Source organism: Macrobrachium rosenbergii, chromosome 4 (genome assembly GCF_040412425.1).
Source record: "Macrobrachium rosenbergii isolate ZJJX-2024 chromosome 4, ASM4041242v1, whole genome shotgun sequence".
Taxonomy (NCBI): domain Eukaryota; kingdom Metazoa; phylum Arthropoda; class Malacostraca; order Decapoda; family Palaemonidae; genus Macrobrachium; species Macrobrachium rosenbergii.
In genome coordinates this window covers 33131176-33157744 of record NC_089744.1, presented here as the reverse complement: position 1 = coordinate 33157744, position 26569 = coordinate 33131176, and the positions used below count along the sequence as shown (strand labels likewise).

Sequence of the window (26569 nt, the reverse complement as noted above, 5' to 3'; positions counted from 1 at the left end):
CTCCTCCTCCGTTGGCACTGACACTGACATTTGTTTAATACTCTGCACTTCGTTCATAAGGACTTTAAGCAATTCACCCAACTTAGACACCGTATCAACTACGAGATCGAATTTACGACCGACCTAACTCTCGAGGCTGGCTACGGTATGGGGACTGGAAGCATGGGAGTCAGGAATAGGAGTTGCTGGAGAATTATTAGGAGGACTAAGGATGGGGGATAAAGCAAGGGCAGGAGAAAGAATGTTAAGGTCAATGAGCTGACTGTTAGTGACAGGCTCTATATTCTGAGCTCTCCTTTTGGCTCTAATAGCTGCCTTCCTTTTCCTATCTTTATCTAACTTATCCAAATAAGACCTGAGAACCTTCCATTTCATCACAACCCATCCAACACATTCATCACAAGTGAGATCTACTGAACACTCTTGTCCTCTAAATTTTGCACAGATCACATGACTATGTCTTGCAACCCTCCCTACAATACCTAATACTTGATGAACTGGGATCAGACATTGTAAATAAACTGTAGAAAAACCATGGGGCTAAGCTGAAAAGCTACAAAAATAATAGGTACTTCACCAGATCCTCGGGAAAAGCAAAGAAAAAACCTCAATTTCAACCACCAAACCATTCAATGTTGACAGTACAGCCAGCAGAAAAGTAGTAACAATCGCTGTTAACATTGTACCTATTGTTCCTTGATAGAATGCAGGGTAGTTACCTACACTATAAATAAACGAACTGCTACCGTGAACTTCAAATTTTTAACTGCCATGTGGGTGGAAAGTATAGCTATGTAATTACATATATGAAAACATTTTTTATCTACTTATCAATTTATGAATTTATTTTTTCTTTTTTAATAAGCAAAATCTCTTCTTTCTGTATTTCCCTTTACTTCCTTTTAATTCTTCATAATGAACACCATATGCTTTGGAAGCTTGAATTTCAAGTCAATGGCCCCCTGGGCATGTTCCATATGAATAGGATCATCTGAATAATATAATATAATATAATATATATAATAATAATAATAATAATAATAATAATAATAATAATAATAATAATATAATAATAATAATAGTGACCCCGTATTCAAGGTTGTCAACGTTCAGCGGACTCACGATTCGCGGGTTTCTCTGTGTAACATATCTAGCCATCATTCAAGGAAAATTAAGCCAATTCGCGTATTTTTCACTGAGAAATATTCACTAATTACTGTATTTTCATATAATTTTCATGAATAAATGCACTTTTTGTGATAAAACTATTAAAATATTCAGGTATAAGCATTTTTACAGGGTTTTTCTGTGTTTAAGCTATCAAAATGGGCAGTTCTAAGTGTTTTTAGAGGGGTTTTAAGCATTCGGATTTGACCCATTCGCGGGGTGTGGGACGATCCCCGCGAATACGGGGGGTTCACTGTAGTAATAATAATAATAATAATAATTAATTAATTAATAATAATTAATAAATAATAATAATAATAATAACATCATCCTGCACCAACAGAAAGGCTGCAGAAGGAAGTGTAGAGGCACAAAAGACCAGCTCCTAATAGATGAAATGGTAATGAAGAATAGTAAGAGAAGGAGAACCAACCTAAGCATGGCATGCATTGACAACACAAAAGCCTTGAACATGATACTGCACATGTGCCTAATAGAATGCCTAAAAATACATGGGGCAGAGGAAAACACCATCAGCTTCCTTACAAATACAATGCACAACTGGAATACAGTACTTGCAAGCTCTGGGATAAGATTAGCAGAGGTTAATATCAGGAGATGGATCTTTCAAGGAGACTCACTATCCCCACTACTCTTCGTAGTAGCCATGATTCCCATGACAAAAGTACTGCAAAAGATGGATGCTGGGTACCAACTCAAGAAAGGAGGCAACAGAATTAACCATCTGATGTTCATGGACGACATCAAGCTGTATGGTAAGAGCATCAAGGAAATAGATACCCTAATCCAGACTGTAAGGGTTGCATCTGAGGGCATCAGGAAAAAAAAAAAAAACCGCCTTGGGCAACATACAAAAAGGCGAAGTAACAAGGACAAAAAGGCAAAGTAACAAGGACTAAAGGGATAAAGCTACCAGACGGGAATAGCACCAAACACATAGATGAGACAGGATTCAAATACCTGGGAATAGTAGGACAGGATATAAAACACCAAGAGATGAAGGACACGATCAGGAAAGAGTATATGCAGAGACTTCAGGCGATAATCAAGTCAAAACTCAACGCTGGAAACATGACGAAAGCCATAAACACATGGCCAGTACCAGTAATCAGATACAGTGCCGTAGTGGAGTGGACGAAGGCTGAACTCCACAGCAGACCAGAAAACTAGAAAACACATGACAATACACACAGCACTACACCCAAGAGCAAATACAGACAGACTATACATAACATGAAAGGAAGGGGGAAGAGGGCTACTAAGCATAAAGGACTGCGTCAATATCGAGAGCAGAGCACTGGGGCAATATCTGAAAACCAGTGAATACGAGTGGCTAAGGAGTGCACGGGAAGAAGGACTGATAAAAGCAGACGAAGACCCAGAAATATACAGACACACGAGAATGAAAACCAGAACAGAGGAATGGCACAACAAACCAATGCATGGACAGTACATGAGACAGACAAAAGAACTGGCCAGCGATGAAACATGGCAATGGTTACAGAGGGGAGAACTCAAGAAGGAAACAGAAGGAATGCTAACAGCAGCACAAGATCAGGCCCTAAGAACCAGATATGTCCAAAGAACAATAGATGGAAATAACATCTCACCCATATGCAGGAAGTGCACTATGAAAGACGAGAACATAAACCACACAGCAAGTGAATGTCTGGTGCTTGCACAGAAAACCAGTACAAAAAGAGGCATGATTCAGTAGCAAAAGCCCTCCACTGGAGCCTGTGCAAGACACACCAGCTAGCTTGCAGTAATACGCGGTACAAACACCAACCTGGGGAAGTGATAGAAAATGATCAGGCAAAGATCCTCTGGGACTATGGTATCAGAACAGACAGGGTGATACGTGCCAATAGACCAGACGTGACATTGACAAAATCAAGAAGAAAGTATCACCAACTGATGTCGCAATACCATGGGACACCAGAGTAGATGAGAACGAAAGATAAAAACTGATGAGTATCAAGACCTGAAAAATTAAATAAGAAGGATATGGAATATACCAGTAGAAATTATACCCATTATCACAGGAACACTAGGCACGATCCCAAGATCCCTGAAAAGGAATCGGGAAAAACTAGATGCCGAAGCAGCTCCAGGACTCATGCAGAAAAGTGTGCTACTAGAAACAGCGCACAGTGAGAAAAGTGATGGACTCCTAAGGAGGCAGGATGCAACCTGGAACCCCATGCTATAAAAACCACCCAGTCGAATACGATGACTGAGAAAAAAAAAATAAATAAAAAAAAAAATAATAATAATAATAATAATAATAATACAGGCAGTCCCCAATTATCAGCGATCCCATTTTATGAGGCCTGTCTAGCACTGAAAATTGCCGAATTTCACTTATCAGCGCCAATACATACCTAATAGAGGCGCCGATAAGTGCTGAAAATCGCCAATTTTCAGTTATCGGCAATTTTTGCTTATCGTCACACCGTCAGAACGGAACCCCTGCCGATAACTGGGTACTGACTGTAATAATAATAATAATAATTGACCTCTTCTTCTTCAGGCTACAGTAGCTGAGGTCAAGGCAAAGAAAAAGAATGAAGGAATACTGGCTCCAGCTCCTCTGGACACATCACTAAAGTGCATGCAGGGTGACAGTGTACTTGGGAGCAGTATGAAAACCAGTAAATACAGTGGCAGTTGAAGTTATCACGGCCACTGTTGAAGGAGTTATGGGTGCCACCTCACCAGGCGAGAAGTCACCAAGCAAAAAAGAAATACTTGGCTACACTAAGAGACCCAAGGATGGCCATAATTCCAAAAGTCCCTCAGCTTCCTCTGTACCTGAAACACCAGTTGGATAGTGTGGGAATCTTCTTTCCACCCCAAGAGAGTGTCTGCCGGTGGAAGACTCTCCCTCATAGTGGAACGAGGCCTCCAAAAAGATGCTAGAGTGGTCTTCCTCTGCCCCTCACAGGCTTTTCATTGAATGATCAGTGGGAGATGGCACAGGGGAAACACCTCCCTCAAGAGTCGAAACAATAGGTGGCAACTTATCAGGCAGAAGGATTTCCTAGCCTTCTCCTTCTTAACTGCAAACTTTACTCATTGTTCTGATGGACACTCCGGCACTCACAAAATGGGCTGTCACAGATGCAGAAATACCTTCTGCATAACGTGCATTGGGTACGTGGGTCTGTTCAGTTGATGAGAGGAATCTTTTTCAATGCCTGTCATTACCTGGACAATGCCGTACAGCTAAAGGCTTCCCTGGTGTTGAGGAGATAGGCTTAAAAAAGTCATGGGTTTGTTCCATCTCTAAGCCAAACCACAACAAAGAGCAAAAAGCAACAATACTCGAGTAAAATAAGTTTTAATAGCAAGCAAAAACAGAAAAGTTGGTGCAAAGAGTCAAATCAAGATGTCTGCATACAACAATGACAGGAGCCAAAAGTAAAGTGGAGTGAAGACCAACAGATGGGCAGGGCTTCCCCCACCTGTCAACAGTTAACTATCTTGTCAGTAAGTTTACATCGCTGTTCCAGCTACATTCACAAGCTAAATCCTATGGAATGAATGAAGATTTGTATTTGTGTAGGAACAAAACTCACTTTACATATGCTTGAGTAGTAATTTATGCGATGAAGGCTTTATGTCATATAACAATCAGACTGAACCAGGTTAATGACATAGGAGATACTATATGTGAAGGGAGACACAACTCATAGGATCAGTGTACTACAGTAACAAGGGATCAAGAGAAGGGCTAGATCCTGGAAGTAAGGCTGTAAAGTGTTTTTAAGTTGGTTGAAATGAATGTCATAATGACCCCATACACAGGAAATAAGAGCCAATACTGTAGTGCAAAGTTAAAAACTAAATTGTATTTTTCTTAGATACGCATACCTCAAGCACAGCATTCATATATCTAATATGACCTCTAACCATTCCTAGATGTATCCCTGTAACCAAAAGGCAAAGTGAGTTAAGCCAGGCAAATAGCCAAGTTCTTCCTCACTCAACTTTCACACTTTCATCTACCTTGTTAACAAGCTGCAATGACCAAAATTACCAAACACCAAAGGATACTTCCAAAGAAATCCTTCACCAATAACATACTTTTTGTAAGAAGACACTTTAAATGACAAATTTACTATTGAACATTTTTAAATAACTACAGAATCTAACAAGCAAAATTTTGCTACATACTCGCCATAGCCTTTCCACTTCAGAAGATATTCAACCTTATTCCCATGAACTCTCCTATCAACTACTTTTTCAACTGAGTATTCCTCCTCCTCTTCTTCACTGACTGAAACTGGGGAATCATCAATGCGGCGTGGCATGGTGTTCTGAAATTAAAGATGTGTATTTCTTTGTCCTCTTTACAAAGATCTCAACAAATTACCCAAACAAAAATAAATTAAGTAAATTATCAAAGCAAAAAACTATTGCTTTAAACATAACCAGATTTCATCAAAATATCAACTGTGATTTTCTCAAGTCTTTCATTCTATCATGTATCCACCAAGGACTGCCTTAGATTTTGCTAATTCTATCCCTTGAATATGAGAACCTGCAGTGGGGAAAGAGCTTTAATTAGTTCTCACTACAACCAATGGTTCTTGCTTACAGATAATAAAATCAGACAATATACAGTCAACACCCCCAGGTTCGTGGGATGGCAATTCGCAGAATTTTCTGTGGAGCCTATCTATAAATTATTTGCAGGAAAACTCACCCACTCACAGATTTTTTCGTAAAGCAATATTCGGTATTTTCATATTATTTTCGTGACTAAATACTGCACTGTACAGTACCTACATACACATTTTATGATACAGTACAGTACTAATTTTCAAATAATATTTAAGTTTAATAAGATTAAATAATAACATTAAATAATAAAAATAATAATTCTCTCTCTCTCTCTCTTTTTTTATTTGTTTTGTATGACATGTATCACAATTTTTAAAAGTAAATTGTATTTTTCCTAACTATACAAACCTGAGGTCCTTTATATTAGGAATTTCTTATGGCAAAGCTGGATATGGCCATTAAACTCTTGAACAAGGTGGTTAGGCAGTGACTACCGTCAGGTAGGCAGGAATACCCACCCACCCACCTGCCCAGATGTAAACATTCCAGTTTGCCTTTCGGTCCAGGTTTCAGATTGAGGGGTGGCACGAGGCGGGCATAAAAATGTAATGTAAAGGATCTCAGATTTATATAGTTAGGAAAAATACAATTTACTTTTAAAAACTGTGATTTGCTACGACACGGTATACAAACCATCGGTCCTTTACATTAGGAAGACTCACTGGCTGGAAGGAATCTGAGTGAGTCTTTTGAACTGACTGGAGTTCTGCACACCTGGGTTACTCCTGATTGAAAGAGCGAGGAGGAGTACCATGCCTCTGACATATTGATCGGAGTGTAGGAATCGTAACTCATATGATATAGGCTGGGAAGAATCTAAGAATTGGAGGCAGTAAGGAAAACCTGGAATAGGGTTTTCCTTATTGCCATAAGTCTCCTTCCTCCCCTTGCTAGAGGAAGGTGCGGAACTGCTTCTATGGTTCCAGAAGAAAAATAGAAAGGGTGCTCGATGTGTAGTCTTACTGCATCAGATACCAGATCCAGCAAGTGTCAGTTCGAGTCCCATTCTCATCCAGAAGGAAAAGAAGTAGGAGGACGAGGAAGGAGGGGAAGGAGAGCCCAGTCACTCTCAGGATACTTCTCAATTCCAAAACCAACACCTTTGGCGAGATGCTACCTGTTCTCTTGAAGGAGCCAGGTAAGAAACACAACTTGTTAAGCAGCGACCACAGGACCAAGGAAAAGAGGTTCCAAGGGTCTTTGGGCAGGACCGAAGGTAGAAGATAAGAGTGTGGTCTATGAGACCACATCTTACTTCCAGACCGACAGAAACTTCCGGAATGTGAGGGATTGACCAAGCCATTGACTTCGTGAGATCTCAGGAGGATTGTACAGGTATCATTGTCGCCAGCTGCCAAGTACCTCCTTTGATCGCTTCATGAAGCCAAGAGAAAGATGTGTCCTTAGACAACTCTTCCTTGGGAGAGAGAGTACTAGTGAAATCGTCGACAACATCCAAGTTAGAAATGTCAAGCCTTTTCGGAAAGTACCACAGCTCCCTAATAGGACAAAGTAACGATTGATATGGATAATCTATACAAAGTCCAAGGAGGAGGGGAACAAGGATGACTCGAACCTGAAAACAGATGCCAATGGATTCGGAGTCCGCTACAACATCCGAGGAGGAGTCGAGGTATTGATCCCCTTCACCTGTTCCTCCATCTTCTACGCCAAGGCTGGAGCGAGATGAGAGATGGTCCTAAGAGAGCACATCTATGTCTGAAGACTCTCGTAAGGATGCATGCAAAGCAAGGGAGGAACCCTAAACGAGAGCCAAATGCCACCCAAGGATCAGTTCCCTGGGACAGGAAGACCGAAGAAGCTTCTCAACAGTAGCTAAATCTTGACTAAGGAGAGAAGGGCTACTTCAGATAGAAGACTAGGTCGCAAGGGCCTACATTCTTCACAACTGAAACTGAAGAAGCAACCCCTGGCGGAGAACACGAGGAAGCCCAGACTTGCTGAAGAGCGACTCTGACCCGAGGGGTAGTTCTATCGACATAACCAACCAGCAAAGACAGATCCAGTCCCTGGAACAGTGCTACATAGGGCTTAAAGAGATATCCAGCTATATCCGTTGCTGCTCGGTGAGAAAGCCTATGCTCGCAAGGGAAGTTGGAAAGTCTCCCAGTCCTGAATGCACAGGGATGTACTGCCTGAAAAACTACTTCTTGTGTAGCTGCCACAGGAGGTTGGGTTAAGGAGAACTCTTCCAGCATTTGTCTGTAACTCGAGGTGAGCAATGCTTGTTTAACCCCTAGTGAAACAGACAAATACGTCAGGAAAAACGTAGACAATGATGTTTCCCATGAAGACAGCATGCCTCACTGTAGCTGCCCATGGGTCAGTTGCGAAGGAGCAAGAAAACTACTGACTTTTGTTGTGCAAGGAGGCAAACAGAAAGACAGTAGGGATCCCTCAGTCGAGCAGTCTCTTCATGAATCTTCATGAAGAAAAGAGTGAAGAGCACACTCGGTCCCGATCACTCAAACCAGAGGCTGAGCTCGCCTACCCATACATCCCCACTGGGAATGTATCTGGCTAAATGAACTATCAAGAGTGCTATAGAACAACGAGTACCTGCTAATATCAACAGATGAAACAGGAGGAAAAATCAATTCCCTCGTTTGTTGACGTATGCCACTACTTTGGTGTTGTTGTTCAACAAACCACCGAGTGTCGCAAAACTCATCCTGAAATTCTCGGAAGGCCAAAAGGATGCCTGAGTTCAGGATGTTGATGAGAAGGTATTTATCGTCTCGGTCACACACCTTCAAGACAAAGTCTTAAAGGTGTGCGCACATTCCTTGATCAGTGTATCCGTGAGTAGAAACATAATGTGTGGAGAATATGCAAGCATATTCAAAGGTTCCTTTTCAATCAAGCATTAGCCTAATTCATTCCTCATTCTTTGAAGAGGAAAGAAGGATGGAGGACTGGAAGCAAACCTCCTTCATTCTCCACCATGGGGAAGCTTCTGCAAAATGACAGGATACCAAGACTATTAGCTCTAGCCAAGTTGGCATTTCCCAAATCGGGAGCACAGGAGAGGAGGCAGGACGGAAGTTTGATGAATAGAATTGCAGAGATCCAAAGGGAAATAGATATTCTCCTGAAGGAATCTATTCCCAGGTCTCTGCAATGTAGCTGTCAGGTCCAGAGACTTGAGAAGTATCACTTCATCCACACATCTGAAGTAGGAGAACTTCTGTCCGGTCGATACTACTCCTCTCTTCCCTTCTGCCTTCCTTCCGTATGGAAAAGAGGGTGGAAAGAGACACAATTATGTGCACTTTCCCAGAAGTGAAGAAGAGGCTGAGTGTTTCCACAATCTTCTTTTGAAGCCTGGGACTTCTTAGGAGTCGAGGAGGGCTGGCTTGAGCTTAATGTCGAGCCAAGATGACGAAGACCCAAGGGTCTTGGCTGTTGTCCAAAGGACAAGGCAGTGCCCTGGCACGTACCTTGATTACCGTGGTATCTGGCAAATCTCTGAAAGAGAAAGGCAGAACCGAGTAAAGGTTTTTTCCTATGGGTTGAGCTAACTCAGGACTTACAAAACTGGAGATCTGAGTTAGGACAAAGTCCTTCTTAGCACCAGAATTGCCCACATATTGCCACCTGGTGTAGGAAGACCCACCCCCGGACAGGACCAGTCTCCAGAAGGCAGGGTTCTCTCCAGGAATGGTCGCATCCGAGGAGAGAAAGCCTAAAAGTAAAGGATCGTGGATCCATCAGGTGACTGCCCGGAGGAAACCAAGATGTGTCCTCCAGGGTCGCCGCCTCTTGTTGCAGAAGAGAATACCCTTCATGACAAGAAGCAGAGAGAGAGCCCATCCGGATGAAGCAGAGTCAGAACAACCTGCAGTCGGCAAGACCCCTCCGAGGAAAAAATAATTCGTATTCTGTCCAGGCAGGGGAGGAGCTTGTTGTCTCGACCTGCATGAACTCCTCCTCCCAAGAAAAGTATTCATCTGGTCAAAACGCTCTTGCAAGCAAGGACCGGGACCATGGCAGATCCAAAACTCTCGGCCCCTTCAGGAACTCCAAGGGTTGCGAGTGATTAAGATTATTCGTTGGAGAAGCCACAGTCCTGTTCCAGAGATCCTCACGCTGACGAATCGGCAGAAAGTTCTCCAAGAAATGAGGGTGATTGCAACTTGAAGAGGATGACCCTCGCTGCTTCCGAAGCGTGAAACTCCTGTACCTCTCTCCCTGGAGGGGGAGACCTTGACAGACCCCAAGAAACCCTCCTCGGCTACCTGGTTGTACTACGAGACGATCAGGGAACCAACACCGAAAGCATGCCAAGCAGCCGAACTCTGAAGAAACAAAAATTTGTTGGAGTTCTCTCTGTTCGTCTCACGCCTCTCAGAACAACCAAGAGGAAAAGAGTACAGATAAGAAGAAAGAGCACCCCCTACCTGTCCTTGCAGTAAGACCAGCAGGAGAAGCAGACCGTGAGCAATAATCAACCAAAGTTGATGACTGCCACACGGGGGAAGAAGAGTGCTTGTTCCGTGGCAAAGCGCTTTTCCTGGGAAGAACAGAAAGTTCACTTAAACAGTGCCAAGAACCTGATTCGGAAGAACTGATTGGGGCCGAAGCCAAGCCAATCACATGAACGCGATCCAGACTGGGTGGTAAGCGGTGGACTGGGAGGTGAGCGGGGGGAGCCGAGCCAGTATTGCGAACGCGACCAGGGGCTGGGCAGGGCGAGCAAGCCAAGCGAGCCAATCGCACAAACGCAATCGGAAGCTGGACAGGGCGGAACTCACCTGCCGTGAACTAGCGCTAGTTTCCCGAACTCTAAACTCCTTCAAGGCCAAGGCCACTGAGAAGGTTTAAAGGGGAATTCTGTATCTGCTACCATGCATGCTCGAACCCTAAGGTTCAAGACACAAGGATGAAAGCCGGCCAAGCAACCAAAGCAGCTGGCAGGCAGTATCTAGACACCTGGGTGCCTTGGCACTTTCTTTCGTCCTGTGTCTCTCACCAGGAGAGTAATCGTGATTCATAGAATTCAAGCGACCTACAAGACTCCCAAAAATCAGAAGTGGCTGCTTTCAGCTTCTTAGGAAATCGAAAAGAGCCAGGCACAGAACCAATCTTAGATGCAGACTTCTAAGACTGGCAACGAGGGCGTGGTGAGAAGCCACGAGAGACGCAAGACCCCAGAGGAGAATGCAAATCGGTTCCCTGTCGAGGGCAGGAAGAGCCAATGAGAGAAAAATACCTCCCAGGAGAGAGGCAGTCCCTTGGAAGTTCCACAGGACTCCCAAAGGAAATCTCTTCCCTGCTTCTTCTGGTGTTCAAACCGATAGGATCGAGACAACAAGTTGGGAACCTGACCGAGCACTGGTAAGCGCTCGGGGAGTGCTTGTAGTGCTGGCAGGAAGAGCCAAGACACCTGGGTGTCTCGGCCCTTCTTCTTGCGCTGCTCCTGAACTGGGCTGGGGAGAGTGCTCTCTAGAACCAGATCAGGATACTTGATATTCCACAGAATCTCAAGCACTCGGAGCGGCTCGTGAACGAGCACCCGAAGCCGCACCCGTCTTAGAACCCAGGGGTATGCGAATCAGTTCCCGAACCAGAAGGTTGGAGAAAGCTGGCGAGAGACTCACTGCCTCCTCGGAAGGAGGCAGTCCCTAGACGCCTTCCTCTCCTTCGGCCGATGGAGGCCTATCTGGTTTCCCGGTACCCCCTCGAACCTCAGGAGAGGAAGGGAAGAGGCAGCAGAAGAAGAAATCGAAGGTAAGCTGAAGAAGATGGCAGCTCCCTCTCACAGGGTGACTTCCTTCACCTTCACTCCTAACATCTACAGGATGGTGGACACAAAACATCGTAAACTCCAGGGCAGCTAGGCAGGATCACAACAGAAGCGGCCCAGGACACGACCACTAGGAGAAGCAGCAGGCACAATCAGGACAGCCAATGCAGGAGCTATGGAAGCGGTTCAGAAGGCAGAAGCTACAGCAATGACCAAGAACATCACAGGAACATCACCAGCAGCGACAGGAGCGATCAGGGCAGCTGTGGCAGACCAAGACGAGTCGCCCAGAGGCTTGTCGCCGAGTCAACGGGAGTAATAACACAGCAAGAGCAGACGGGACCACAGATATGCCACAGGCAGTGCCACAGCATACATGATGGCCAGCAATGACCGCAATCGATCCACATCGACGCGACACAGAGTCAGAACGACCCCTACGTGGGCCTACGCCATCCCAACCAGGTACTGCGGTCGATCCCAAAGCAAACGTTGTATGAATGTCAGGACTCCTTCAGGCAAAGATATCCCAAACTGAAATATCCAGCCAACCACTGCTGCGCCTACGATGCTCACTGTCAACCTGAAAGAAAAAGCAAAGATGATTAGTAGAGGGAGACTCCTCTTGCTCTGAGGGGAACTCCCCTATGAAGCGAGAGGAGGCTCCTGAGAAGAGGTCACCCAACCGCCCACCCCGCCATCACAGTCTTCACCCAAACGAGTGAGCGAAGAGGGCAAAGGAGAGAGATCTCTCCCAAAGGAGAAATAGAAGAAGAACCTACAGGGAGAGAGACAAGGGAGAAGGAGAGGCTACCAAGGGCGCCCTGGAAGCAAAACTTACCGACGACGCCCCACAACCTTCCCCTGAAACTCAACCCCCCCCCTCCCTTCGCAACTCCTCCATGGCGCAGGCAGCGAAGAACACTCAGCACAAGAAGGGAGGGAGTAGTCATGCCCTTGTACAGGAGGGCGTGAGCCCAAGACAGGGAGTGAAGTGTTACAGTCCAATCAATGAAGGAGGAGCAAAGTTATTACGTCCCAATCTAATATATCCAAAAGTACAGGGGAATGCCTTCAGTATCTAATTAATGGGCTTACAGGAAGAGAAGCATTACCACTTGGTTAAGCCTCTGAAATACGTCTTTGGCTGTCAAACCCAAGACAGAGACACAGGGGGACGACGGCCTACGCAAGGCTACCATAAATCGTGGGTTTGTATATTTTAATAAATATAGAAAGATCCCACCGGGATAAATAAAGAGCTTAACGGCAGTCAGGCAAAGAGATCCGAAAACACGTCTGCAAAGCATGACGACTGAAGCAAAACTGGAATGTTTACATCCGGGCAGGCGGGTATTCCTGCCTACCTTACGGTAGTTACTGCCTAACCCCCTTGTTCAAGAGTTTAACGGCCATGTCCAGCTTCGCCATAAGTAATTCCTAATGTAAAGGACTGATGGTTTGTGTATTGCGTCGAAACAAAAATGATTTACTAATTTTCAAATATCAGCATTAATGTAAACCCAGCAAATTATCAATTCATTAAAGAAAATAAGAGTTAGTAAGATTGTATTTTAGTTATAAATAAATTTTTTCACCTCATTCTTTTTCCCAGTCTTTTCAGAGTGAGGGGGGGTAGGGTGTAACCTGTCAAATATGTCAAATATCTCGGCATATTGACTGTGGAAGGGTAAGAAGTGTTGCCCACACTTGATTAAATATATGTTGCCCACTGAGTGGCCTCCCTCTCTCTCTCTCTCACACCAAAGGTGATTGATGGATAGATAGATAGATAGACAGATAGATAGAAAGGGAGAGTGGCTGACAGACAGATATACATAACATATACTGTTATTGGCATTTTTAACTGTTTAACCATGTAAGCAACTCAGTTCATTCTCTCTCTCTCTCTCTCTCTCTGTGTTATCAGCTGGAAGGGTTAGAAGAACATACATATTTTCAAGGGTAAAATGTTTAAGATGATAATAATTTAAGGTATATTATATTTGATGTAGGATGATAATTTAAGTACACATTTGGTATTTGAACTTTCAAGACAGGCAGTTATAAACATTTTTAAGAGGGGGGGATGTTAACTATTTGAGGATTTTAACTATTTGCAGGGGGGTCTGGTATGCATCCCCTGCGAATACGGAGGGCCGACTGTATAAGAAATTCAAATGAGATACATTATAACTTGGATCCCAAGGTTCCAAGCAGCCACAAGTGTCAGTATTTGGTTTGCATAATCCAAGAACCAAGAGATACAGCATGGATGGAATTAATCTTAAAAAATAAATTTGCATCATAAGGGTAGAAAGGACTATAATGCTAAAAGCCTCACACAAATTGACCGAGACCTTTAATATCTGCCTGAGAACTCTTTGGTACTGATCACGCTTCAGGACCCATGTCTTTCAAAGAAAACCAAGGAGTTCAGTTTTGAGATAACACTTTTATGCAAAAATTTTTACTTTTATGAGATTTTCTTAGAATGTCCACCTTCTGCTTCACAAACCATGGGATGAGAGCCCTATACTGCCATAGAGTACTCAGAAGAGCAATTGCTCAAGCACAAGACAGGATTTACCAATTCTGTTTGATGACAAAGTCTAAGCCATAGCTGATATAAAGGATGAACGAAAGGATGTATATGAAGATAAAACCTCTGTGGAGTTGCATTTTACCTGTCCCACTGCTATTACAGAACCAAAACGTCTGACTATCTTTGTGTTGTACCCTTGAGATACAAGTTTGCAAAATCTATATTGACACCTCCATGTCTGTCCAACATCCATATCAAGTTTAAAGTAAATAAGTTGAATGACCTCTAATCTAAAAGACAAACAATATAACTTGTACATTTTTAACATCAGTCAGAACCTTATTGTTATTATTAAAGTAGTCTAATGACCATTGAGCTGACTTTCAGCTCTCATAGGGCTGGCCCGAAGGATTAGATTAAAATACTGGGTCTAGGCCTGAGGCCTAGCACTAGGACCAAATAGATCATTCAGTATGATGATGAATGAATTAAAAAGAAAATAATTTCACACAGGCACATGCTCTCATACTGGAACAATAAATACATTTACTCATGCTTCCTTACATACACACTAAAAAGGTATATTAACATTCAGAATATAAGTTACATACACACTAAAAAGGTATAGTAACATTCAGAATATACGTTTAGTAATATTTTTAAATTTTTCTTTTTTTTTATTCAACAAATGCTATAAGGGTTTCCATGCTTTTATTATTTACTTATTTTTATATTTTATTAATTAAATCACAGTTCCTCATGAACCTCAAAATCAGAACGACTGAAAATATAAAAGATTTTGACAAAATTTCATTCATTGATTAATTCCCAAAAGTTGACAGTCGCTGTTGGTCATACTTTGGACACTTACATAACACGTCTGGCCGTTATTATCACCTTCCACTCTGAGCACTAGGGAGCTGGGCCATGTGGGGTGCTCATTAAGAGTCCATGTGTCAGACGAGTATGGCCTATTCTGATACGTGTTAGAATTACTTATGCATGTCTCTCTCTCGGATATGATGAACTCCATTTTTTAACATTAGGTTTTGTTTCAATTAATTACTTTCAGGTTCTTCATTCCATATTTATTGCCATTTATTTATGATACCCACTTTTATGCGTGTTACATAATCAGTAACAGAGATATTCACATTTGATCTTGTCATGTGGGTTGCTTCTTTGGCTGCTTTGCCTGCCTCTTCATTTCCTTTGATCCCTACATGTGCAAGGATCCAACATATTTCTACAACTTTCCATTATTATATAAGTTATGGAGAAATAATTTAATTAGTTGTACAATATTATTTTTTGATTTGTAACTGAGTAGCTTCTATAGCACTTTTCAAGTCACTAAAAATATCACAATTTTTGAAAGCAAATTGCATTTTTCCTAACTATACAAACCTGAGGTCCTTTACATAGGAATTACTTTCAGGTAGGCGGGAATACCTGCCTGCAAACATTCCAGTTTGCCTTTCGGTCCAGGTTCAGATTGAGGGGTGGCATGAGGCGGGCATAACATTTAACATAAACGACCTCAGGTTTGTATAGTTAGGAAAAATATAATTTACTTTCAAAAATTGTGATTTGTTCCGACATGATATACAAACCGTCGGTCCTTTACATTAGGAAGACTCACTGGCTGGAGGGAGGAATCTGAGTGAGTCTCTTGAACTGACTGGAGTTCTGCACACCTGGGTTACTCCTCCTGGTCGAGAGAGAGAGGAGGAGTACCGTGCCTCTGACATATTAACCGGAGAGTAGGAACTGCAAGATCTAATGTTAGGTACTGGACCTTTTCTCATGAATGAGGAAACATAACTCCTGCGAAATAGGCTGGGAAGAATCTAGAGTCGGAGGCAGTAAGGAAATCCAGAGATGGGGTTTCCCTTATTGCCATTCTCTCCTTCCTCCCCTTGCTAGAGGATGGAGTGGAATTGCTTCTATCATTCTAGAAGAAAAATAGAACAGGTGCTCGATGTGTAGTCTTAACGCATCAGACGCCAGATCCAGCAAGTATTGGTTTGAGTCTTAACGCATCAGACGCCAGATCCAGCAAGTATTGGTTTGAGTCCTATCCTCATCCAAAAGGAGGAGAAGTAGGAGGACGGGGAAGGATTAGGAAGAGGGCCCAGTCACTCTTGGGAGGAATCTGAAAAAGTCTCTCTGAACTGACTGGAGTTCACCACCTTGTCTTCCCTTCCTGGTTGTGAGAGCAGGAAGGGAAAAAATTGCCTCTGACAAAAGATCGGGTTGTAAGAAACGCAGGATCAGTTGTCAGACTTCTGGGTCCCTTTGCATGAAAGAGGAGACGTCAGTTCATGCAAAGTAGGCTAGGAAGAATTTGACGTCGGATGACAATAAGGCAAATACAAGCATTGGGTTTGTCTTATAGTCATGGTCTCCTTCCTCCCCTTGCAAGAGGAAGGAGTGGGGTTGCTTCTATTAACCTGAACGGAAACAGAATGGGAGCTCCCGTTATGTGCTTACCTGCCTCGATCGCCAGATCCAGCTTGTAACAGCACGTCCGCTCCCTGCCCGTGGGAAGAGAGCCAGGATGGGGAGAAAGAAGAGAGGCCAATCACTCCACATTCAATCTCCCAATCACAACTGTACAACTTAGGCGAGATACAACCTGTCCTGTTAGAGGAGCTGGATAAGCTGCTCAATGCTACACAACTTGTTGAGCAGCCACCACAGGACCCACAGAAAAAGTGTCCAAGGACTTGTGTGCAACATCCCGGAGGTAGGAGGTGAAGGTAGTCTGCTGGGACAACACGCCCGCCTTCAGCACCTGTGACACCAACATATTCTTCCAGAATGCGAGGGACAGACCAATGCTGCGGACCTCGTGAGCTCTCGGACAAAGCGTACCGGTGTCGTCTTCTCCTGCAGCAGAGTACGCTCTCCTTATCGTTTCACGTAGCCAAAAAGAGATGGTGTTCTTGGACACTTCTTTCTTGGTCGAGCCAGTGCTAACGAAGAGTCATTGACACTCAGGCCGGAGGTGCCGAGTTCTCTTCAGATAGTGCCACAGCACTCTAACAGGACACAGTAGCATCTCGTCTGGTTCATTAGCTACAAAGTCCTCTAGGGAGGGGATTGTGAAGGACTCGAACCGTGCGTCAGGGACCGAAGGGTTCTGAGTCTTCGCTACAAAATCCAGGACGAAATCGAGCGTAACTGATCCCCATCCCCTCGAGTGTTTAACATCAAAGGAAAGTCTGTGAAGCTCACCAACTCTCTTCGCTGATGCCAGGGCTAGCAAGAAGACGGTCTTGAGGGTCAGATCCCTGTCTGACGACTCTCGTAAAGGCTCGTACGGTGCATGAGTCAGGCTCCTTAGGACGAGAGTCACGCCCCAAGCAGGGGGCCTGAGATCCCTGGGTGGGCAAGACCATTCGAAGCTTCTCATGAGTAGAGAAATCTCGAAGGAGGAGGAGATGTCCACTCCTTTCAGCCGTAAGACTAGGCCGAGGGCGGCGCGGTAGCCTTTCAGCGCTGAAATGGAGAGAAGCTTCTTTCGGCGAAGGAAGACGAGGAAGTCCGCGACCTACTGAACAGTAGCTCCGACAGGAGAGATACCCCTTCGACGACACCAACCACAGAAGACGGACCACTTTCCCTGGTATACCGCTGCGGAGGATCTTCTGAGGTATCCTGCCATCTCTGTTGCTGTGCGGCGCAAAAAGCCTCTCACTCGCAAGAGATGGTGGATAACCTCCAGCCGTGAAGACACAGGGAATGCACTGCCAGGTGGAACCGCTCTGCGTGAGGTTGACGCAGGAGGTTGGGCCAGGGGGGAATCTCTCTTGGCGCCTCGGAGAGGAGAGCTAGCAGGTCCGGGTACCAAACGGCCTGGGGCCATTTGGGTGCCACCAGAATCATTCTGAGATTCGGGGTGATCATCACTCGGCTGATCACTCAGTGAATCAGACAGAACGGGGGAAAGGCGTATGCATCGAGATTGTCCCACGGGTGTTGGAACGCGTCCTCAGCAGCGGCCCATGGGTCCGGCACGACAGAACAGAAGACCTGGAGCTTTCTGTTGTGCCGGGTGGTGAACAGATCGATGGCTGGACGCCCCCACAGGTCGAACAGCCTTTCCACTACTTCCTGATGGAGGGACCATTCGGTCCCTACCACCTGGCTTTGGCGGCTGAGCTTGTCTGCCACGACATTCCTCTTGCCTGGAATGTACCTGGCTGACAGCTCTACCGAGTGAGCCACGGTCCACTCGTGCACCTGCATCGTCAACTGATGAAGCTGGTGGGACACCAATCCCCCTGCTTGTTGACGTATGCCACTACTGTGGTATTGTCGCTCATCAGTACCACGGAGTGTCCCATCACTCGATCCCAGAACTCTTGGAGGGCCAGGAAGGCCGTCTTGAGTTCTAGGATGTTGATGTGTAGGTGCTCGTCGTCTCAGTGCCATACTCCTGAAGTCAGCAACTCCTCCAGGTGTGCGCCCCATCCCTCGGTCAATGTGTCCAAAAACAGAAGCATGTCCGGAGGGGGAATATGCAGGGATACTCCTATCAAGAGGTTCCTGTCGTCTAACCACCAGTGAAGGTCCTTCCTCACCTCCTCGGAAAGAGGGATGAGGAAGGACTGGGGGTCTTGGGACTGGGATCAATACTCCTTCAGTCTCCAGTGGAGAGACCTCAGGTGAAGACGCCCATGAGGTACTAGCTTCTCCAAAGACGACAGGTGACCGATGACGACTTGCCATTCCCGAGCTGGCTGCTCCTGCCGTGACAGGAACAGCTGTGCTGCCTGCCTGAACTTGCTGATACGAGAGTCCGAGGGAAAGACTTTCGCTGCCACCGTATCTATCAGCATGCCCAGGTACTTTATCCTCTGCTTGGGGGTGAGATCTGACTTCTCCAGATTTACCATGATCCCTAGATCTCAGCAAAACTCGAGGAGCTGATCCCTGTCCTGTAGCAACTGCGAGTGAGAGCTCACCAGGACTAGCCAGTCATCGAGATACCTCAGAAGACATATCCCGTGGGAGTGGGCCCAAGCTAACACGAGGAAGAATACTCTCGTGAACACCTGGGGAGCGGTCGAGAGCCCGAAGCAAAGTGCCCTGAATTGGAAGACCGACTCCCTGAGGACAAAGCGGAGGTACTTGCGAGAGGACAGATGGATGGGTATTTGGAAATACACATCCTTCAGGTCCACCGTAAGCATGAAGTCATTCTCCCCGATGGAGGCCAGCACAGTTTGCGCTGTTTTCATCGTGAACCGAGTCTGGAGAACGAAACGGTTCAAGGGAGAGAGGTCTATGACCGGTCTCCATCCCCCTGAAGCTTTCTCTACGAGAAAGACAAGGCTGTAAAAGCCTGGAGACTGGTCCGACACAACTTCTACAGCATCCTTGCTCAGCATGGCTTGCACTTCTTGCTGTAGTGCGGTGTCCTTCGACGAACCTGGAACTTATGTCTGGAGATGGACCGGAGAGTAGGTGAGGGGAGGCCGAGACTCGAAGGGTAGTAGATATCCCTCCCAAAGGACATCCACTATCCAGGTCTCGGCTCCATGTCGCTGCCAAGTTGCCCAATGGCTCGACAGGCAACCCCCCACCTTCCGCAGCTTTTGGGGGGGAACACCGCCTCTAGCGTTTCCCCTTCTTCTTCTTACCCTTGCCCCCTTTACCGGCTTGGAAAGTGGGCTGAAAAGGGCGGGAGTGACCCCCCTTCTCGAGGAAGAAGAAGGCTGGGTGTTTCCTCGGGACCCCTTCGAAGACTGGGACTTCTTAGGGACCAAGGAAGTGCCAGCCTGGCCTGAAGACCTGGCCGCAGTGGGATGCGAAGACCCGGAGGTCTTGGCCACTGCCTGGTGGGCAAGCCAGTTGCTGCCATCGGCACGGCGCTTGTCCACCGTGGCGTCCACCAGCTCTCTGGGGAAGAGAGAGGAGGAACCCAGCAATGGTCCATTCTGCAGGGCGATAGCTGACTCGGGACCTACAGACCTGGCAAAACGAGAGAGAACGACATCCCTTTGCTTTAGCACAAGGTTCACCCACAGGTTTGCAGTCTGGTGGGCGAGGTAGGAGATAGCCCTACCCCCAGACTGGCACAGTCTCCCAAAGGCGGAATCCTCCCCAGGTACAATAGCGCCTGAGGAAGCAGCTACCTTCGATACTGTGAAGGACCACAGATCGAGCCAGGAGACTGCTTGGAAGCCCGCCATGGCGGTGGCTTACAGGGTTGCAGCTTCTTGCTGAGAGAGGGAGATACTCTCTGCAGTCAATTGCTGCAACGACAGACCTGGATCCAAACGAGTCAGGTCTGGGTCAACCTGCTTAGTCAGCAACGCCCCTTCCACTGGTACGTAGAAGCGCTTCTGTCGAGGCAGAGGAGGAAGAAGAAGCTTGTCCGAGCAGCTCGAACGAAGCGAACTGTCTTGATCAGACACAAGACCGTTCACCTGGTCGAGTGCCCCCTCGGCAAGCGTGGACCACAGCAGCCCCACCGAAGCCTTGGGTTCCTTCTTGGGTCCCCAGAAGGATTCAAGGCGCGACAGATGATCCACAGACAAGGCCATGGTCCTTTCCCCGAGGTCATTGTGCTGACGAATCAGCGCGATAACCTCCGCAAAAGTCCTCTGTATTTCGGGGGTGTCCGCATCCTGGGGCAGAGGACCCTCCAGTCCTTCCAGAGTGCGGTCCTCCCGAACTACTCTCCCCGCAGGAGGGAGAACCTCGGCAGACCCCTGTGGACCTTCCTGAACTACGCGGGCGTAGGACCTGGTCGAGCCGAGAACCGAGCCAGGTACGTATCCCCATGCAGTAGAACTCTAAGGAGAACACTCCCCAGAGTTCCTCCTCTCCGACTCGTGCACCCTGGAAGAAACCAAAGGGGTGGAGGGGACAGGCGAGGAAGATCAGGCACTCCCACTGGCTTTACTGGCAGAACCAGCAGAGGCAGTGGGCTGAGAGCAGTCACCAACCCGTGGTGATGACAAGCCCCCGGGTCGAGGAGGCTGCTTTAGCCCAGGCGAAGCAATCTCCCGAGGGGAGCGGAGCGGCATGCGAGAGCCGAGCCGCGCACTCGCCTACCCCGAGCCAAGCTGGCCGCGCGATTGGCCGGGGACTGGGAGGAGTCGAGCGCACGGCTGGCTGGCGTGAGCTTGCGCTGTCCTCTGGACATGCCCCAGTTTTCTTCGAGGACGGAGCCTCGGGAAGACTGAGTAGGGGACTTCTTCCCTACCTCTCCTTGCGTTCAAGCCCTCCGGGCTGAAGCACTATCCCAGAACCTGACTTGGCACCTGAAGGAGTGCCAGCAGGAAGAGACGGAGCACCTGCATGCCCTGGCTCTTTCTCTCGCCCCACGCCCTGGTCTGTACGGCGAGAAGTTTCTCCCGTATCAGACTGGGGTACCCGGTTCTCCTTGGGGACCCGGGTACTCGGAGCAACTCGCGAGCGAGAGTCCGATGCGGACTCGCTGGCCTTAGATGCAGGAAGTTTCTTAGGAGCGGCGGGGGAGTGCAGACCTTGGTCTGCACGCCATTGGCTCCCAGTGCCACTGGCCCGGAGGCCAGGGCAGTGGTTCCCTGATCCGAGGATCGGGAAGAGCCAAAGAGAGATCCCACTGCCTTCCCTGTGGAATGAGGCACACCCTTAGAAGCGTCGGTGCGAGGCTTCTTTGGGGGGTGGGGAGGCTTATTCTTTGGGCCTCGGAAGGAGAAGCGGAAGAAGAGCAGACTTCTTCCTTCCTATACCTCCTCCTCTTCTTCTTCTTCACCATCTGCTTCAGGAATGCCGGAAGACCCCAAGCCAGGAAGAAGAGCAGACTCAGGAACAACAGGAGGGGGCTGCAGCAGAAGGCTTCCTATAGACCTTCCCAGTATTTGCCTTCTTCTTCTTCACCATCAAAGTGGGCTTCCAGGAATGCACCGCCCCTCCCGACAAGTTGGGCCAAGGGTCAGGGATGGGGACTGAACAGAGAAGGGCAAAGTCAGACGAGGAACAAAAGTCGTGGACAGGCCAGGGTCAGCAACAGTCACATATGGGTATGATGACGTCACCATGTAGGCGGGGCCAGCACGCGTGAAAGGAGCCAGGAAGCCAGGAGGCAGCGGAACAGCGTGTTGCATCGCAGGTGACGCAGACACTTGGGTGTCTAGATGCGATGCAACTGACACCGGGAGCTGGGCAAACCTCGACATGGTGACGGTTGTAGTAGTGACTGTCGTTGCCGAGTGAGTCGTGACTGGAGCGGGGGGCAGAGGAGCCAATCCCTCCAGTGACGTGCCAGGTAGGCCCAGGTGTAGCCAGGATGAACTTGGGGTCGGTGTCTGGCTATCCAGCCCGAGACCTGAAGCGAAAAGTTGGGTCAGTACGAAGCCTCTACTGATGCTCGGAGGGAAAAACTCCTCTCCGGACGGGAAGGGACTTCAGAGAGGATGTCTCGGTCCAACTCTCCCCTCCCCCTTCCACAAACGATGAAATGTAAGAGGAAGGGGAGGGGGAGTCCTCACCCGAGGGAGAGGGAGCAAGCAGGGGAAGTTCACCGGGGGGGAGAAACGAGCCCGACACATTCGCCACCACTGGAGTCGTCGGGGCGTATTTCCCTCAGACGACTCCTTGGTAGGCTTACGACGGTAACGCCTCCTCCTGAGAACTTACCCCATTGCTCGGAGGACCAAGAACAACACTCACTACAGGGGTTTTCACGTGAACACACACGCCCCTTGCAAGATGTACAGAGGGCGTGTGGGTCCACGTTGACTCTAGATCTAAAAGTTGCACTTTTTACCCCCTACCCCGGGACACACACGCTGGGGATAGGAGGGTTTAGATGATTTCTCCATTACAAAATACAAAAAAGAGATAATTTCCCTCCGAAAAGTAGAAATATAGCTGTCAGGCAGAGAGAGGCGAAGAACAACGTCCGAGCGCTACGATGGCCGAAAGCAAATTGGAATGTTTACATCCGGGCAGGCGGTACTCCCGTCTCCCGGACAGTAGTTAACTGCCTAACCACCTTGTTTGAAGTTCAACGGCCATTTCCAGCCTATGCCTGAAAGTAATCCCCTAATATAAAGAACCGAAGGTTTGTATATTGTGTCGGAACAAGAGTAAGTTTACCACCAATGATGCAGAAAAAGAAAGCTGTCAGGCAGAGAACGGCGAAGAACAATGTCCATGCGCTAGGAAGGCTGAAAGCAAATTGGAATGTTTACATCCGGGCAGGTGGTACTCCCGCCTCCCGGACAGTAGTTAACTGCCTAACCACCTTGTTCGAAGTTCAACAGCCGTTTCTAGCCTACGCCTGAAAGTAATCCCTAATGTAAAGGACCGAGGGTTTGTATATTGTGTCGGAACAAATGGGTAGCTTAGAAAATCCCAACATGGTAACAGAGGTGGTGGTGACTGTGGTTGCCGCATGTGTTGTCACTGGAGCGCCAGACAGATGAGATATCAGGCTCTCCAGTGACAGAATGCCAGGTAGACCCAGGTGTAGCCAAGCCAAGGATAGGTCAGACACCTGGCTATCCATCCCAAAACCTGAGGAAAAAGTCAGGTTAGGCTGGGAAGTCTCTGCTTGTTCTGGGGGAAAAAATTTCCCCCCAGAACGAGAAGAGACCCCTGAGAGGATGTCCTGATCAACGGCCCCCCCATGCCCTTCCATACCTGATGAAATGAATGAGGAAGGGAAGGGGGAGTCCTCACCCAAGGGAGAGGGATCAAGCAGGGGAAGTTCACATGGAGGGAGAAAGGAACCCGACACGTTAGCCACCACTGGAGTCGTCGGTGGCGTGTTACCCTTGGACAATTCCTTGGCTAGCTTCCGACGGTAGTGTCTCCTCCCTTCAAACCTCTTCCATTGCTCGGGAGACCAAGAACAACACTTGCTACAAGGAGTGTCGCGCGAACACACACGCCCCTGCAAGATGGGCAGAGGGCATGTGGGTCTGTGTCAACGCTAGACCCAAAGGTGTTACATTTCTTACCTCCTACCCCAGGACACACACGCTGGGGATAGGAGGTTTTAGAAGGTTTATCAACATTCATGCTACAAAGAAAACAATTAATTTTCCCACCAAAAAGGTTGAAAAGAGGAAGTCAGGCAGAGAGCGAAGAAACAATGTCCGCATTCCACGACGGCCAAAAGCAAATTGGAATGTTTACATCCGGGCAGGTGGTTCTCCCGCTTCCCGGACAGTAGTTAACTGCCTAACCACCTTGTTTGAAGTTCAACGGCCGTTTCCAGCCTACACCTGAAAGTAATCCCTAATGTAAAGGACCGAGGGTTTGTATATTGTGTCGAAACAAACCACGTCTTATTCCAGCAGGGAACTGCAGGTCTACAAGGTTTGCCTTTTGCTTTTGGAATCAAGCCTTCAGCACTCTTCAAAGTAGATTCAATAAAGTAATCATGAGCATCTAGATGAGAATGAAAGGACTCAAACTCCCTATCTAGATTGACACCCTTACTCAATTTATCCCAGTCTGCGTCCTCCACCTTCCACTTAAGTAAAACTTCAGTTGGGGCATTTACAGCATATTTCAAGTGGATCGGGTAGTGATCACTTCCATTTAAATTTTCATTAACAGACCAATTAAAATCAAGGTGGATACTTGTTGAAGAAATACTAAGGTCCAGTGCAGAGAAATGGCTATCAACAATATTGTGGAAAGTCACTGACCCATTTTTATATAAGGTAACATCATTCCTGTCAATACGATCTTCAATTAATTTCCCTTTACTGTCTAGAAACTGACTTCCTCAAAGGGCAGAAAGTTAAGATAGAAGAAAGAGAGAATATGAGTATGGGTAAGGTCAGAAAAATGAAAGGGGTGGCAATGAACCTTAAGTAATGCCTACAATGCATTGCATGAGGTGCACTGATGGCACTTCCTCCCTATAGGGAACATCTGCTAGAGCATGGATCATCGTCCCTCTCTCCAGCAGGGCATTAGCCTAGGCCTATTGTTCTAAGTGAGCATATCTTTGACAAGAGAAATAGCGTAGTTGGTGACAAGACGTTTATCTTAGACTGTATGCCCCCCCATTCTAGGTTAGATTCATCTTGGGATTCTTATGAATTACATCTCTCACACCTGGATGACATTTCATTAAGTCAAAATGTCCAGGCCTAAGCGCTTGAACATAAGATAGATTATTTGAAATCTGGTTCTCAATACTCTGCAAATACTGTAGGCCTATTCAGTTCTTAAAATCTGATTGTTTTCAAGATCTCCCTCTTCTGGCCTCGCCTGAGGTGGCAGATGGCAGACTGACGGGGAAGAACGGCATTTTGGTTTGCAGACTAGACTTGGGCCTATCCTATGGTCCTAACTATTTAATGTGCCACAAAGCTGGTTTACGCTACCCTAACACCTTCGAATTTATTAGTATTTTATACCGATCAATTTCTGGACAACTTTGTCTGGGTCTAGGCTTGTCTTACCATCGTAGGTTAGGCCTACCTGTGGAGTTGCCTAATCGAGACCCTTCCCCTGGTCTACAATCAAAGGAGGCCTGATCATAATGGGATGGATAGGCCTAGTCTACTAAACTTGCTTTTTAATAAAAAGAATACAGAACCATAACTGTTTCCCTTCAAAGTTTTCCGACATTTCAAACGTCTCCGGCAGGCTTCTAGCCTAACCACCAACGCATTCAAGCCTAACGCGGGTTAGGATGCCTCGTCAAGGCGAGTAGCCTATTTAATAACTAAATATTTCGTTTACCAGAGCTCTCACTCTTATTTCTATTAAAACGAGACAAGTTCCTAGGGTTATAATACCTCTGGTGTCACTATACAGAAGCCTCGAAGAAATCAGGAGACTCTTCGTGAAACTAAGCACAAAAAGACAAACATGCACCGATCGCGGTTTTGAATTAGGAAGCGTGGAATGTGAGAGGCTCGCTATCATACTCGGACGTGGTGGAGGTTTTCGCCTCAGTTCTCGCGTTAGTGGCTGACTGATCGTGATGACTGAGATTTTGCACTTATAAAAATGACGCGCAGCAATTCCATGATCTTTATGAACTAATAAATGCAAAATTAAAGATATGCCTGTTACACGTGGTTACGGCCTACAAGATAAAAAGCGGCCGCCAAAAGGACTAACCAAATGAAGGGCTTTAGGAGGCCATTAGAACTAAAGTGAGGTTGACAAGGTTTTTTAGGAGGAATTACAAAACTATAAATAAATGATGCGACGAAAGAGTACTGACCCCTGAAGACTGGAAACAGGGGTTTCTGTCAGTAAACACAATGATGGTTACTGAGTTTGCATAAGAGAATATGGCTTTTCACTGACATCGCAGTAAGTAAAATCTGAAAAATTAAAATTTTGGACTTAAGGAACGGATGAACGGGATGCACGGAAAGTTAAGTGTATATCGATGTTGTAGTGTAAGACAGCGAATCCATAAAAGTTTATTTGCTTACTCCCCCTAGTGCTGTAACTAA

The 26569-nt window shown here is 46.6% G+C and overlaps 1 protein-coding gene across 1 annotated transcript in view; it reads right to left on the bottom strand.

Annotated features, from left to right (window-relative positions):
• The window catches only part of LOC136832425 (heterochromatin protein 1-like), an 87338-nt gene extending 61076 nt beyond the window's left edge, over positions 1 to 26262 (bottom strand). The window contains exons 1-2 of the mRNA XM_067093318.1: positions 25898 to 26262; positions 5368 to 5510 (exon numbers count right to left, since the gene is read on the bottom strand). Of these exons, the coding sequence (XP_066949419.1) occupies positions 5368 to 5504 (137 nt within the window). The 5' untranslated portion in view covers positions 5505 to 5510; positions 25898 to 26262. The remainder of the gene's footprint in view (positions 1 to 5367; positions 5511 to 25897) is intronic.
• Between the last annotated feature and the right edge of the window lie 307 nt (positions 26263 to 26569).